Source organism: Phocoena phocoena, chromosome 6, assembly GCF_963924675.1.
Source record: "Phocoena phocoena chromosome 6, mPhoPho1.1, whole genome shotgun sequence".
NCBI classification, from domain to species: Eukaryota; Metazoa; Chordata; class Mammalia; order Artiodactyla; family Phocoenidae; genus Phocoena; species Phocoena phocoena.
Window position 1 is genome coordinate 21,064,747 of NC_089224.1, and position 12,241 is coordinate 21,076,987.

General features: G+C 41.7%; 1 protein-coding gene across 3 annotated transcripts in view; it reads right to left on the reverse strand.

Moving 5' to 3' along the window:
- SYK (spleen associated tyrosine kinase) overlaps positions 1 to 12,241 on the reverse strand; it is a 52,904-nt gene that overhangs the window by 19,607 nt on the left and 21,056 nt on the right. The window contains exons 6-8 of one of the 3 annotated variants that reach the window (XM_065878603.1): positions 11,746 to 11,814; positions 2,598 to 2,679; positions 1,000 to 1,177 (exon numbers count right to left, since the gene is read on the reverse strand). In XM_065878603.1, the coding sequence (XP_065734675.1) occupies positions 1,000 to 1,177; positions 2,598 to 2,679; positions 11,746 to 11,814 (329 nt within the window). Of the gene's footprint in view, positions 1 to 999; positions 1,178 to 2,597; positions 2,680 to 11,116; positions 11,126 to 11,745; positions 11,815 to 12,241 lie in introns of all 3 variants that reach the window. The other 2 variants (XM_065878601.1, XM_065878604.1) reach the window with 2 other exon arrangements.

Sequence of the window (12,241 nt, forward strand, 5' to 3'; positions counted from 1 at the left end):
TGATATATATATATATATGTATACATATATATTTAAAAATAAGCATAGCAGTCACATATATATATATACATATACACATACACATATATACACATGTATCCACACACACATACGGTGGAAGGGGCAGGATTAAAAGTGTAAGTTTCTGTGCATACTTTTGTCTATATTTTTGACCCTTGAATCATTTACATGATTCAAGGGTCAAGAAAAAAAATTTACACTAATTCCTTAAATTTAAAATAGCATCAAACAACCAAACCCAATTATATTCCTATCAAACAGATTTTCAGAGAAGATTTGTTTCAAAGGACTTTAGAAACCAGTATTTTTCAAAGTACTTAGGAACCAGTACTTTTACTGAACATTCCCTGTTGGATTCCTTCTAAAGACCAAATGAAGTACAAAGAGATTTTTAGTAATTTATCAATTCTGTTATGTAATATATACTATTATTTGAAATTACAGGATAAAGCAAATAATTATGCTAAGGATATTTGTAATCAAGAAGTTTCTGGTTAAGGGAAATGAGACACAATTTTTAAAAATCAAAGAAAATAAGTGAAAACACTGGGTTATCACTGAATGATTGCATTTTAATTAATTAGTACATATGTGCACGTGTGTACATATAAAGATCAAAAAAAAATATAGACACGTTTGTTAACAGTAGTGGTGTTTGAGTGGTAAAATAGGATGTTTTTATTTTCTTATATTTTGCTTGTTTCTATTTTCTAATTCTCTGGAAGGGACACATAATACATCTAAACTAATATGTATATAATTATTACATACACAGTTAATATATATAATGGATGCTTTCACTTCAATTGTACCAGAACAGAACAAAAACTACACTGTTGATAACAAAGGATTTAGCCATGCCAGGTTAAATTTTGCATTTGAGATTAAATAAACACAATACATGTATATGTGGTAGTTTCTAGAATGTAAGCTCACATGAGAATGAGTGTGTTGTGACAGGGCACAGCTTTGACTTACTTTTTCATCTGGTAGTAGCCCTTCTTCACCGTCCCAAAGTTCCCAGAGCCCAGTTCCTTGTCCTCCAGGGTCAGCAGCTTCCGGTCCAGGTAGACCTCTTTGGGCCTGATCTCCTCGGGGTCTGCATAGGGGCTTTCATAGACCTCGGTGTCCATGGGCAAGGCTTCTCTCTGGGCTTCTGCAACGCAGTCAAGAAATGCACAACCCTGGGGCTGGATCCCCCATGAAACTGCCATCGTCCCCCCTACCCCTACCTCCTGGGCTCACAGCTTGCCTTTTAAGACCTTGGTTACCTTGGGCAGTTATGGTGTCTGTGAGCGCTCAAGGCACTCAAGGCAGCTGGTAGCGGGGTAGGAAAAAGCCCTTCATCCCTGTTGTACTTTACCCCTGTTCTTGCACTAATGAACGTCGAGAAAGGGTCTTCCTGCCAGAGGCAAAGACAGATGGGGCCCTCCTAGTGGGCCGTGGTGGCTTTAAACTATGTCTGAAAATTGTGACCCTCCTTCATTGAGAGGTGGAATCTATGTCACCTCACCTCAGTGGCTTTTGTAATCATGTCAACCAACAGAGTATATCAGAAGTGATGTCTGTGATATACTCAGGCAAGGTTCTAAAAGGCCATGCACCTTCTGCCTGGGTTGCTGGAAATCTGCCTCTTGAAGCTTCAGACGCTATGCAATTGTCTGACTGCCCCGACCCCTTCTATGCTGTGAGAATGTTCCAGTCAGCCCAGGCGGAGAGACCAGACTGAGAGCCTCCGAGGCTCTGTGGAGACAGGGAGATGCTGGCCAGCTGCCAGAGCCCTGGCCCCAGTCTCACCACAGCCTCCACCCCCTGCTGGCCCAGCTCCACCCCCAATCTCCCTGCAAGAGGCCTGAGCCACCACGGACCAGCTCAGCCTTGTCCAGATTCATGATCTGCATGAGATAATTAAATGATTGCTGTTGATTTAAGCTACGAAGTTTGGGGGTGCTTTTCTTTTTGTAGCATTAAACAGACCAAGTTCACCAATTTAAAAAAACCTGGGGCCACCTAGAAAACCTAAGAAGGTCACCCAGAGGTCCCATTTCTGATCAGTCTAGTAGAGGCCTATTGAGTTTGAGGGGGTGCCTCTCTGAATCCTATCCTCTCCTGGCCTCACAGAATCACTACAATTCCCTGAACATGTGTTGAATTCCAACAACTCAGACATTCCTTCAGTTTTTACCAGTCACCCATTTCTTTCTGCACCTCCTGCTGAAACGTATTCCTGAACACAGACATTTTTCCAAGAACAGGATCTTAGAAATGGAAACTTTGAGCAGTATAAGTTATTGTTGCAAGAGGTGAGAAATCCTGAAGCAGCAGGACTGAAGGATATTTTCAACGTGGCCAATTTATTGTGATGGAGGCCGTACAGACCATTTCATCCAACAGACAGCACTGCTCACAGACACGTGGCATCTGTCCCCTGCCACCAGATGACAGGACCACTTGCTGCTAACCAGTGCTATGTTACAGCTGCTGACAGTGGGGTGAGCCCACCCTGCAATCGGCAAGGGACTGTGGGAGACAGCTCTGTGCTGTGAACACCCAGGGACAAAAGGTGCATCTCTCACCTCTTTCGTTGGCCCAGGGCCCTCGGTCTGGCTCATAAGGGTTGAACGTCACGGAACTTTCTGGCCTTTGGGATGAGGAGCCCTGAAGCACACAAATGATAACAGCTCACTTTTCTTCAGGGATAACACTGTTGAGTTGATCTGCGTAATTATTTTTATTTCCAAATAATCACATTTTAACTTAAGCAGGGAAGACAAAGGAAGGAACTAGGAAAAGAGATGGGAAAATAACAACGACATGGCTTATCTCATTCTTTGGGCAACTGATGGGATGCTGTGAGGGTTAAATAAAGCTCTTGCTCCCACAAAGAAAGGGGCAGGCAGGGGTCCCATTGTGAGAGAATTAATCATAACTGTTTGGGTGGTGCTCCTTCCTACTTACATGCCCTTTCAAATCCTACTTCCACTTACTAAAAGATGCTGAAAATTCTCATTATCCCTTTGGATTTGTTTTCCTCCATTACTTCTTTCTCTTTAATTTTATATTGTAGGGAAGTTATTTAAAAAGAAACATTAGGTATCCACCAGCTGCTCCCACCCACTCCCCAACTCCAAATATCTATGCCTTCCTAGTATCCTCTTATATCTTTATCATCCATGGAGATGTAGCAACTTTTGGGTAGATGCCAGAGGGTAGCACTGGTCAGTAAGCTAGAGGTCCCAAGAGGAAGCGGCTGCCAGCAGCCCAGGGTCCACTGCCCCTGCTGTCGATCTTCATCATTGTCGTAATCATCATCATCATCATGGACCCTGTGAGATGGGGAAGCCTCTTTTTGCTAGCCAGAAGGAAAGTAATTCTTCCTTGTACTCAGAGCAGGTAACTGAAGCATATGGAAACAAAGCCTTGCTGGCCATTATTAATGGCAACCTTCCCTGTTATTTATTCAATTTGCATCAGTCTGCAGCATGAAATAATGGTGGAAAAAATCCACTGTTATATTCCTATATCCTTTCCCTTCCGAAAGTCTCTATCTCAAAGTCTGTCTGATCCACCCTCACCCCAACTTAAAACAAGGGTATTGCTACTAAATTTGGTTCATGGGAAAACCACGATTCAAACTATTTTTTTGGCATGAGTGAGTGGAAATTTTATATATCTATTTACCTTAGCAGTGCCCAAACACTGGCCACAAAGGAATGAGATACTGCCAGATTTTGGAGGAATTTAAAGAAACAGAGACAGTAAGCTTAATTTTACACAGTCACTTATCTCCTGGCACACACTGAACCTTCTGCTGCCTTCCTGATATCCCAAAAAGCCCGGGAACCAAAAGTACAGTAACAAAGTCACAGTGCATCACTGCCGCCACTTGTCCACTTGTCTCCAAACCTTCCTGCCGCCTACTGAGCTCTACAGAGCCACTGCTCACTGGGCAAAGGCCCTTCTGACAGCCTACGGGACAGTCGCTCTTATGTGTCAATGGCGTGTCACTGGATCCATTTTCTGACGACTATCTCAGCATTCTTATCAAACTGTTTAATAGAAGTAGCTATGATATATCAAGAATGAAAACAGAATATAAGTTACAGGGGGCATAGTCATTTATTCACTGAATTAGAGCTTTTCTACTAAATTTGGTTCACTCAACCCACCACTGATGCTAAACAAAAATGGGTTCAACAAACACATGATGAATGAATGAATGAATGGAGATACCCTTCAAACTGGGAGATGTGAAGTGTAAACTTAATGTGATTTAAAAGTGAATTCTCTCTCAAGTTCTTATATTAACAAAGAATAGGTGTGGATAATTCCAAATGACAATATGCCACTTTTAAAAATTTACATATAATTACGAGATTATCGGACGTGCTGTGAGCTCACTTCTCATTTATAAAATAATTATCCTGTCTCAACAGAACTGTCCTAGGAGAAACTCGGTAATTCCCAAGGCTTGCCATCCTCCTGCTCTGCTCAATTCTCTCTGGCAATCAAACTCTAAGATGGAAATAGCTTTCAAATTTTGAAAAAAGGTCTCTTTTAGGTTCACACTGACTATCATTTCAATTTCTCTGATTTTCCCTCGAGGTAGGGAGGTTCTGAATCCAAAGAGACAAAACTTCAAGACACCAGGACCAACCATCATGGACAGACAGGGCACCAGCACCCCTTCTCTTGACTGGAAGACCTCCCACCCTTTGTTCACTTAGAGATGTATCCTGGGGCTGCAGCCTCTCCATCCCTGATGGAATGTTCTCCAGAGCAGGACTTCATAAAGGCTGTTACAATTAAGTCAAAATGCAATTACCTGCCATATGAATCCTGTGGGAGAGAATTTAAAAACTGAGGTAGGGGTGTAAAAAGTACTGAAAAGGATACTAGGGCACAAGGAGTAAGAATCAGTAGGGACGGACACAGTTTGCCTAAAGCCCTGGACACAGTAATGTATGCTCTGATTAGCTGTGTGGTGCTCACCCCTCATCTGTCTTGGCTATGGATAAGGAAACGGGTTGGGGGTCTTCTTTGAATGGCTGGGTCCCATCTTTTAAGCTGAGGTGGTTCAGGACTTCATTTCAATGTTGCCCACATGGACCACTACTTGACTATGAGCCTTTGCAGAGCCTTGAGTTTCCCTCAATAACCACATCAGCTCCCTGTGCAGACCCCTCGGCCCTCCCTGCCCTGACTGGGACAGAGGATGGAACTACACTCGAGAGACTGTTCTTTGGAAGAAATGGGAGGTTTTCTGCTGTGTCTGTTAAAAGGGTAGTATTGACTTTATATGAAGATACAAAATACAAGTTTCATCTTTCCCAGAGTACTCGGTGAATATGCCATTAGTAAAACAATGACAAAAGCCCTCTGGAATCAAATGCTCAGTTGAAAAGGAGAATTTGAGGACTTTGTAAAGAATGAGCTCTAAGGCAAAATGATAAATTATCGAAGAGTTTAAAGAATTTTTAAAGAAATTTTAATTTAATGAGAAACATATTGCTGGTCCAGTTTGCTGGTCCAGTCTATCATTTGTAATTATTCTTTCTTCCTTGTATTTGATAACTTATTCTGCCCTAATCAATAGCATCCCCTTTTCTACACAGAGAACAAGGTATAAATGAAATGTTGACTGTTGCTTTTTTCCCCATTTTTGCTGGTATTCGAAACAGAAGTCAAAGCTGAAAGACACCACTAGATGGCACTAGCTACCTTAGCTTTCCACCTTCCAAAGAGCAATTTGCGATTTTTCTTTAAGTTTTGCAAATTCAGGTAAAAACAGATCACTCCACAACAATAAAAAGAATATTTGTTTAGGTTATAAATTATGATCTGTGATCTCTGACTAGCCAGGCTTAACTGCAAGTAGGATATATATTTGACAAATATTCTTTCCGTGCCTGTTTCTAAGAAGTGCACATTCAGAAGTGAACAAGAGAGAAAAAAACATCGCTGTTATGGAGCTGGTAGGCTAATTCAGAGTTTCCTGATTGGGGAGTATTGCTAGATGTTCTGATGGCCATTTATAGACTTTAATTTTTAGACTTCTTAAAAGACATTTTCAAATCAGGCAACAGCAGTAATAAAGATGACAACATATTTGTCACAACTGAAGTGACAAAAAGAGCCAGTAGGCTTCAGAAATATTGGCTGCCCAAACCAGACATGGTTCTGGTCTCTGGTGGAATGACCGTGGTCCCAATGGGGACTAAGGTTCCACAGGTGAAGGCAGACTCTTCTTGGCCAGGGTATGAGATAATCTTAGGTTTGCTTCAGATCCATGAAAATAAACACTTCACCTTCATAATTAATCTTCCCTCACCTTAGAAGTAAAGATCTAAAATCTGGCCCTTTATAATCATGTGGAAATATTTTCTCAGGGGTCTGGTCCACTGCTCCCACATTACCAAGTAAATGAGTATGACTTAAGGATTCTTCTTTCTCTCCCAGCTGAACACTAGTGAATCATGTATGAAAATGTCTTAGGGCTTCCCTGGTGGCGCAGTGGTTGAGAGTCTGTCTGCCGATGCAGGGGACGTGGGTTTGTGCCCCGGTCCGGGAGGATCCCACGTGCCGCGGAGCGGCTGGGCCCGTGAACCATGGCCGCTGCCCCTGCGCGTCTGGAGCCTGTACTCCGCAACGGGAGAGGCCACAGCAGTGAGAGGCCCACGTACCACAAAAAAAAAAAAAAATGTCTTAAAATATTCCAACCAGCAATGTATGTGTTGGAATAAAACATGTAAAATGGGTTTTAACTTGAAATTCTGGAACACTTTTCCACAACTAAGATAAATGTGAATGCTATGTCTCATCTTAGAGACTGTGCCTTTGAACTGTGAAACAGAAGCACAGTCTTTAAGGCTGCTGTTGTTCCAACTCTGCCAATCATCCTTAATAGAAGGATAGGTTTATGCACTTAAAGTAGCAAAGAAAAATATTCCAAGGCTAATAACAGGAGAAATTTTATTCCTGTAAGGACTACAAGTCCTTAGAGTAAGTGATGGCAGGGGGTAAGGAGAGGGTGAATTATACTTTTATTTTTCAATTAAATCCATTTATATTTTTAAGTGTTAAAATGTACTAATCTCTAAAGAGAAGAAAAATACACCTGCTCTAAAGTTTTTATTATGGAATTTCAAATTATCTGGTTAATAATATTCTGCAAATCAAAAAACACTTTTCATTAACTACCTACATGCTAGAGTTAATTCAAGTTCGAACATGTCCATTTTGTGCCTGAATTATTAAAAACAACTATTTATATTGATCAAATTAACAAATTCAAGAAAATTATTTACACCTTAGCTTAACAAATGGGATATCTGACATAATTCCCACAAGTCTTTTCTCATGACTGGCTAAATAATGGAAAATTCCCCTTCTATTTGTGAAAACGTAAGTATTAGTTCTCCTAAAATATTTCTGGTGAGCAATTAAAATATTTTTAATCCATTGCTTAAATCACACAATCCTTCCTTTATCAATTAACTATTGATATTTTTGATATTTATGAAAATTCAATGCATACTTCAAAGTTGTTATAAATTTACATAGGGACTTCCCTGGTGGTCCCGGGAAGTGGTAAAGAATCCATCTTACAGTGCAGGGGACACAGGTTCAATCCTGGTCGGGGAACTAAGATCCCACATGCCTTGGGACAACTAAGCCCGTGCACCACAAATACTGAGCTCACACGCCTCAACTAGAGAGCCCGCGTGCCACAAACTACAGAGCCCACGTGCTCTGGAGCTTGTGCACCACAACTAGAGAAGAGAAAACCCCCATGCCACAACTAGAGAGAAGCTCATGCACCACAACGAGAGCCCGCGCACCGCAACGAAAGATCCTGCATGCCTCAACAAAGAGCTCATGTGCCGCAACTAAGACCCGATACAGCCAAAAAATAAAAATAAATAAATAAATAAATAATAAATAAAAAGAAACAGCAACAGCATGCTTTAAAAATAAATAGACAACAGCCCTCTTTTAGCCAGAAAAGTATTTCCACAGTATTAATCAGATTAGTTTCTAATATTTAATTATCCTTTAAAATTGATTAAATAATTTAGGAGGGGCAAATTTTAAAAGGCACAACAGTGTTTACTGTGAAAAGTGGGTCTGCTTGACACCCCATTTCCTACTCCCAAGGCAACTAGTGTTATCAGTATTTTCTGTATTCTTCTGGAACATTCTACACTATATCAGCACATATATACGTGCATGACTTTGTTGTCTTCAATTAACATTGTATTTTGGAAACAATTCTAGATCTCAGCTACCCATCACAGTATGAATTTTATTGTAGCTGATTTCATTTATTTCTCATTGCTTGACTTTTAAATTATTTCCAGATTTTGTCAATGATACAACGTTAGAATAAACATTTTCATATATACATGATTACACATAAATGCAAGAATATCTGTATGATAAATACCTAGAAGTGAAATTGCAGTTAAGAGGTTATATGTACTCTCAATTTTGATGGATGTTGTGAGATTGCCTTTCTTAGAGATTGTACCATTTCACACTTCTCCAATGAATTACAGCTGTGCTTACTCACCACACCCTTGTTCTGTGGTGTCACCAAGCTTGTTTATTTGGATCAGTTTCACAGGCGGACATAAGGGAGACCCACAGTTTTAACTTGCATTTCTCTTATATGAAATGGAACAGCTTTTCCTATGCTTAAGAGCTATTTATGTTTGCTTTACTATAAACTATTGTCCATTAATCTGTTAGACAGTTAAAACTTTTATTGATTTATAGAAACTCCTTACATATTAAAGATATTAACCTTATATATGTATCATCATTACTAATACTTATTCCAAGTTTATTATGTTTCTTTTGATGATGTTATGGTTCTTATCCACACATATTTTATTTTTAGGCAGTCTTACTGATATTTTCTTCAACTTTCCTTAGACATGTTCTTCTTTAATTTAAAGATCTACTAAAACTTATTTTCTGTATATTTCTTTAGTCACTGTGGGTGACCTGAGCTGGCTTCAGCCTGCTTGGGACAAGGACAGGGGTGGGAGTGGGGCTTGTCTCCTCACAGTGCTGGGTTACTGTTTCCTGGGGTGATGGCATTTTGATGTGTCAACCTGGCTAGCCTGAATGATATTCCTGTGTTAACGAATCAAACTGTGATCTTGGTACTGCTGTGGAGGGATTTTGCAGAGGTAATTAAAATCCTTAATTTGCTGATTTAATTTGAGGAGATTATCCTGGATGGGGCTGGCTTAATCGGTCAAGAGTCCTTAGAAGAGACTGAGGCTTTCCTAAGAGAGAAAGGGCACCAAGGGGAGAGGGGTGACTGACCCTTGGCTGGCTGTGAATGATAGCTTTGGCTCTTCCCTGAGTGGTTCCACCCTGCTCATCCTCCCTTCATGATGATCTGCTCTATGGACATGGAACTTGCCCCTACAGTTGTGTAAGCCAAGTCCTAGTGATAAGTCTGTATATCTGTGTGTGTGTACATGTATATAGATGTATGTATGTATAAATATGTACATGTGTGTGTTATGTAGGTACCTATGTGTGTGTATGTGTGTGAGTGTGCTGTGTGTCTTTCACGCATAAATCTCTGACTGGTCACGCTTCTCTGGGTGAACCCTGAATGATGCCCTTGGAAACCACAGAATTAAGATAAATGTGGATTGCTGTTGTCTACTCTGTCTGCAGTGAAACTGCTCATTTCTGGGACTGTGCATGGGGAAGGGCTATGTGTTGGCACACCAGCTGTGGGCCATCATAAAGAGAACAATGAAGAAACAAGCAGTGGGAGCCAGGGGCGTGGTCCACGTCCATGGGGGCTCCTCCATGGCTGCCAGTTAGACCTGGTGCGTGGAGAGGCCAAGGAAGCCAGGCGAGCGAAAGGTTCTGGACCTGCTGATGGGGCACCATGCATGGGCAACTCAGTGTCCCTCCCTGAGTTGTGCTATGAAGCTTTGTCAATGCAGCATTTGATCAGGACTCCTGAAAAGATGACTCATGATTGAAAATCACCCTGAACCAGAACACATTTTGAATCACCTCAGTTGATGGGGTACCATCTGACCTATTTCCCCCAGACAATGGTCCTGTGAGATGCCATCCTGGCAACCAGGTGAGCCCTGTCCAAGGAGAAGGGGCGAATGCCAACAGGGGTTGAGGGCCAGGTGGGCCAGAAGGTGGCCACTGTGGAAACTCTCCATGAGTTTCGCCTTTGATCATGGGGAATGCTGACCTCTTCAAGGTCAACGCCTCAATCACCTACTGGCCCTGGTGGGTGGCCTGAAACAAACACCAAGTCATGGGGCAAAAGGGACACCAACATAGAGCGCGTATTGCCTTGACAACCTGGTCCCCAACTCCTAACATGCCACCCTGGCATGGGTAGCCGTCACTGTCACCCGCCCTCCCGCAAAAGGGATGCCCCCTCATGGCTGATGTTTCCCACGAGCTGATCCACACTGACTGGGAGCATGATATCAAAACAGACAGTTATTCCATTCAGGTTTATTTCATAACTTTTCCCCTCAAACACCACACTAAACTCACTTCTCTGTTCTGTGGTCAACAAGATTGAGAACATCTAGAATATGACTGCCACTTGGAAAGAAAATCTCAGGGCTTTTATGCTTTTTATTTCCATTGTTTCTAATGAGTACTTTAGGCAATCTGCTTCATGAACTGACACTCAATTATATGCTGAAATGTTTGGAAAAATACCAACCGATATGAAAATGGAAAGAGTTATTAATAAAATAATCAATTTTAACCCCAATGATAAAACTGAAAAGTAAAAAAAAAAAGCAATCCATATACAAGTTATAAATACATTTTTTGAGGGAGGTGATTCATGATAAATAAAAATCTTTAAAAAAGAACTTTTTATTTCCTTCATAATTCAATCATATAGCGAACTATGAAAATGCATTACATGTCAGCTTTTTTTTTTTTGCGGTACGCGGGCCTCTCACCGCTGTGGCCTCCCCCGTTGCGGAGCACAGGCCCCGGATGCGCAGGCCCAGCGGCCATGGCTCACGGGCCCAGCCGCTCCGCGCCATGTGGGATCTTCCCAGACCGGGGCATGAACCCGCGTCCCCTGCATCGGCAGGCAGACTCTTAACCACTGCGCCACCAGGGAAGCCCTTATATGTCAGCTTTACTGTCTCATAAATAAAAATGGCGTTTCTAATTCTCAAATTCCACCTTGTCTTTATACATGTTATATTTAAAGTTCTGTGTTGGAACTCTACAGCCACAATAAAGTTACTGTGGCACTTGATATTTATAAAACCAATGGCCTTGTGTAGTCCCTGGGCAGGATCCACACAACCTTGGCTGTTCCTTCTGCCAACATGTAATTTATCTAGTTAATTACCATAACGCTGCAGCATGTGATCCTGGCTTGCTTTGAAAAGACTGCCATATGAGAATTCCCTCCCACCTATCACATGGACTGAAATGACTTCCAAGAGCACATTATAGCGGAGAGAGCACACTCACGGTGATGGACTTTGCAGGAAAGGGACTCGGACCACACAGAAAGCAGAGCGTGGGCTGCCCAAGAGGGCTACATATGGCAGGAACATGAGACCAGAGCAGCAGGAGGGTCGGCAGCAGGGTACACGGAGTGGGCAGCCACAGGGCAGAGTGTGGGTGCTGAGTGCAGGTCTGTCCTACCACTTAGTCAGGGACAGCAAGCAGGGGACGTTTTAGCACCTTTCTGTGGCCAGGCTTTGGGAAGGAGTATGATTTGATTCTTGAGATTATTCCACCCGCTGACCAAGTCTAGAAACCATAACGGCAAAGAGGAACAATAAATGTTTCAGAAAACAAATACAGGCTACCTTACATGACATGTTATTTTAACCTGTTCTATAATTACACTAACGTCCTCCAGATTCTGTTGATGAAATGCACTAGGGGTAATACATGATCATTAGAAAGGCTTCAGGAAAAGCCGACCACTTGAGCAGAAGGATCTGGAAAAATACTTTGGCAATATTTTCCACAGAAGGCTATAAAATTTGAGCTTTTACATTAAATAGCCGACTTTTCATACAGAATTATTAAGTCACAAACTCAAGACAAATCATCCTAAAGAAACTAATTTTGCATGCCCAATTTTGTTACTTCTTGTGGGTGCTGGTTCCATGATGTTTGTGGAAATTCACTGAGTTTGGCCCTTAGGGAACATGCATTTTTTTCCTATATG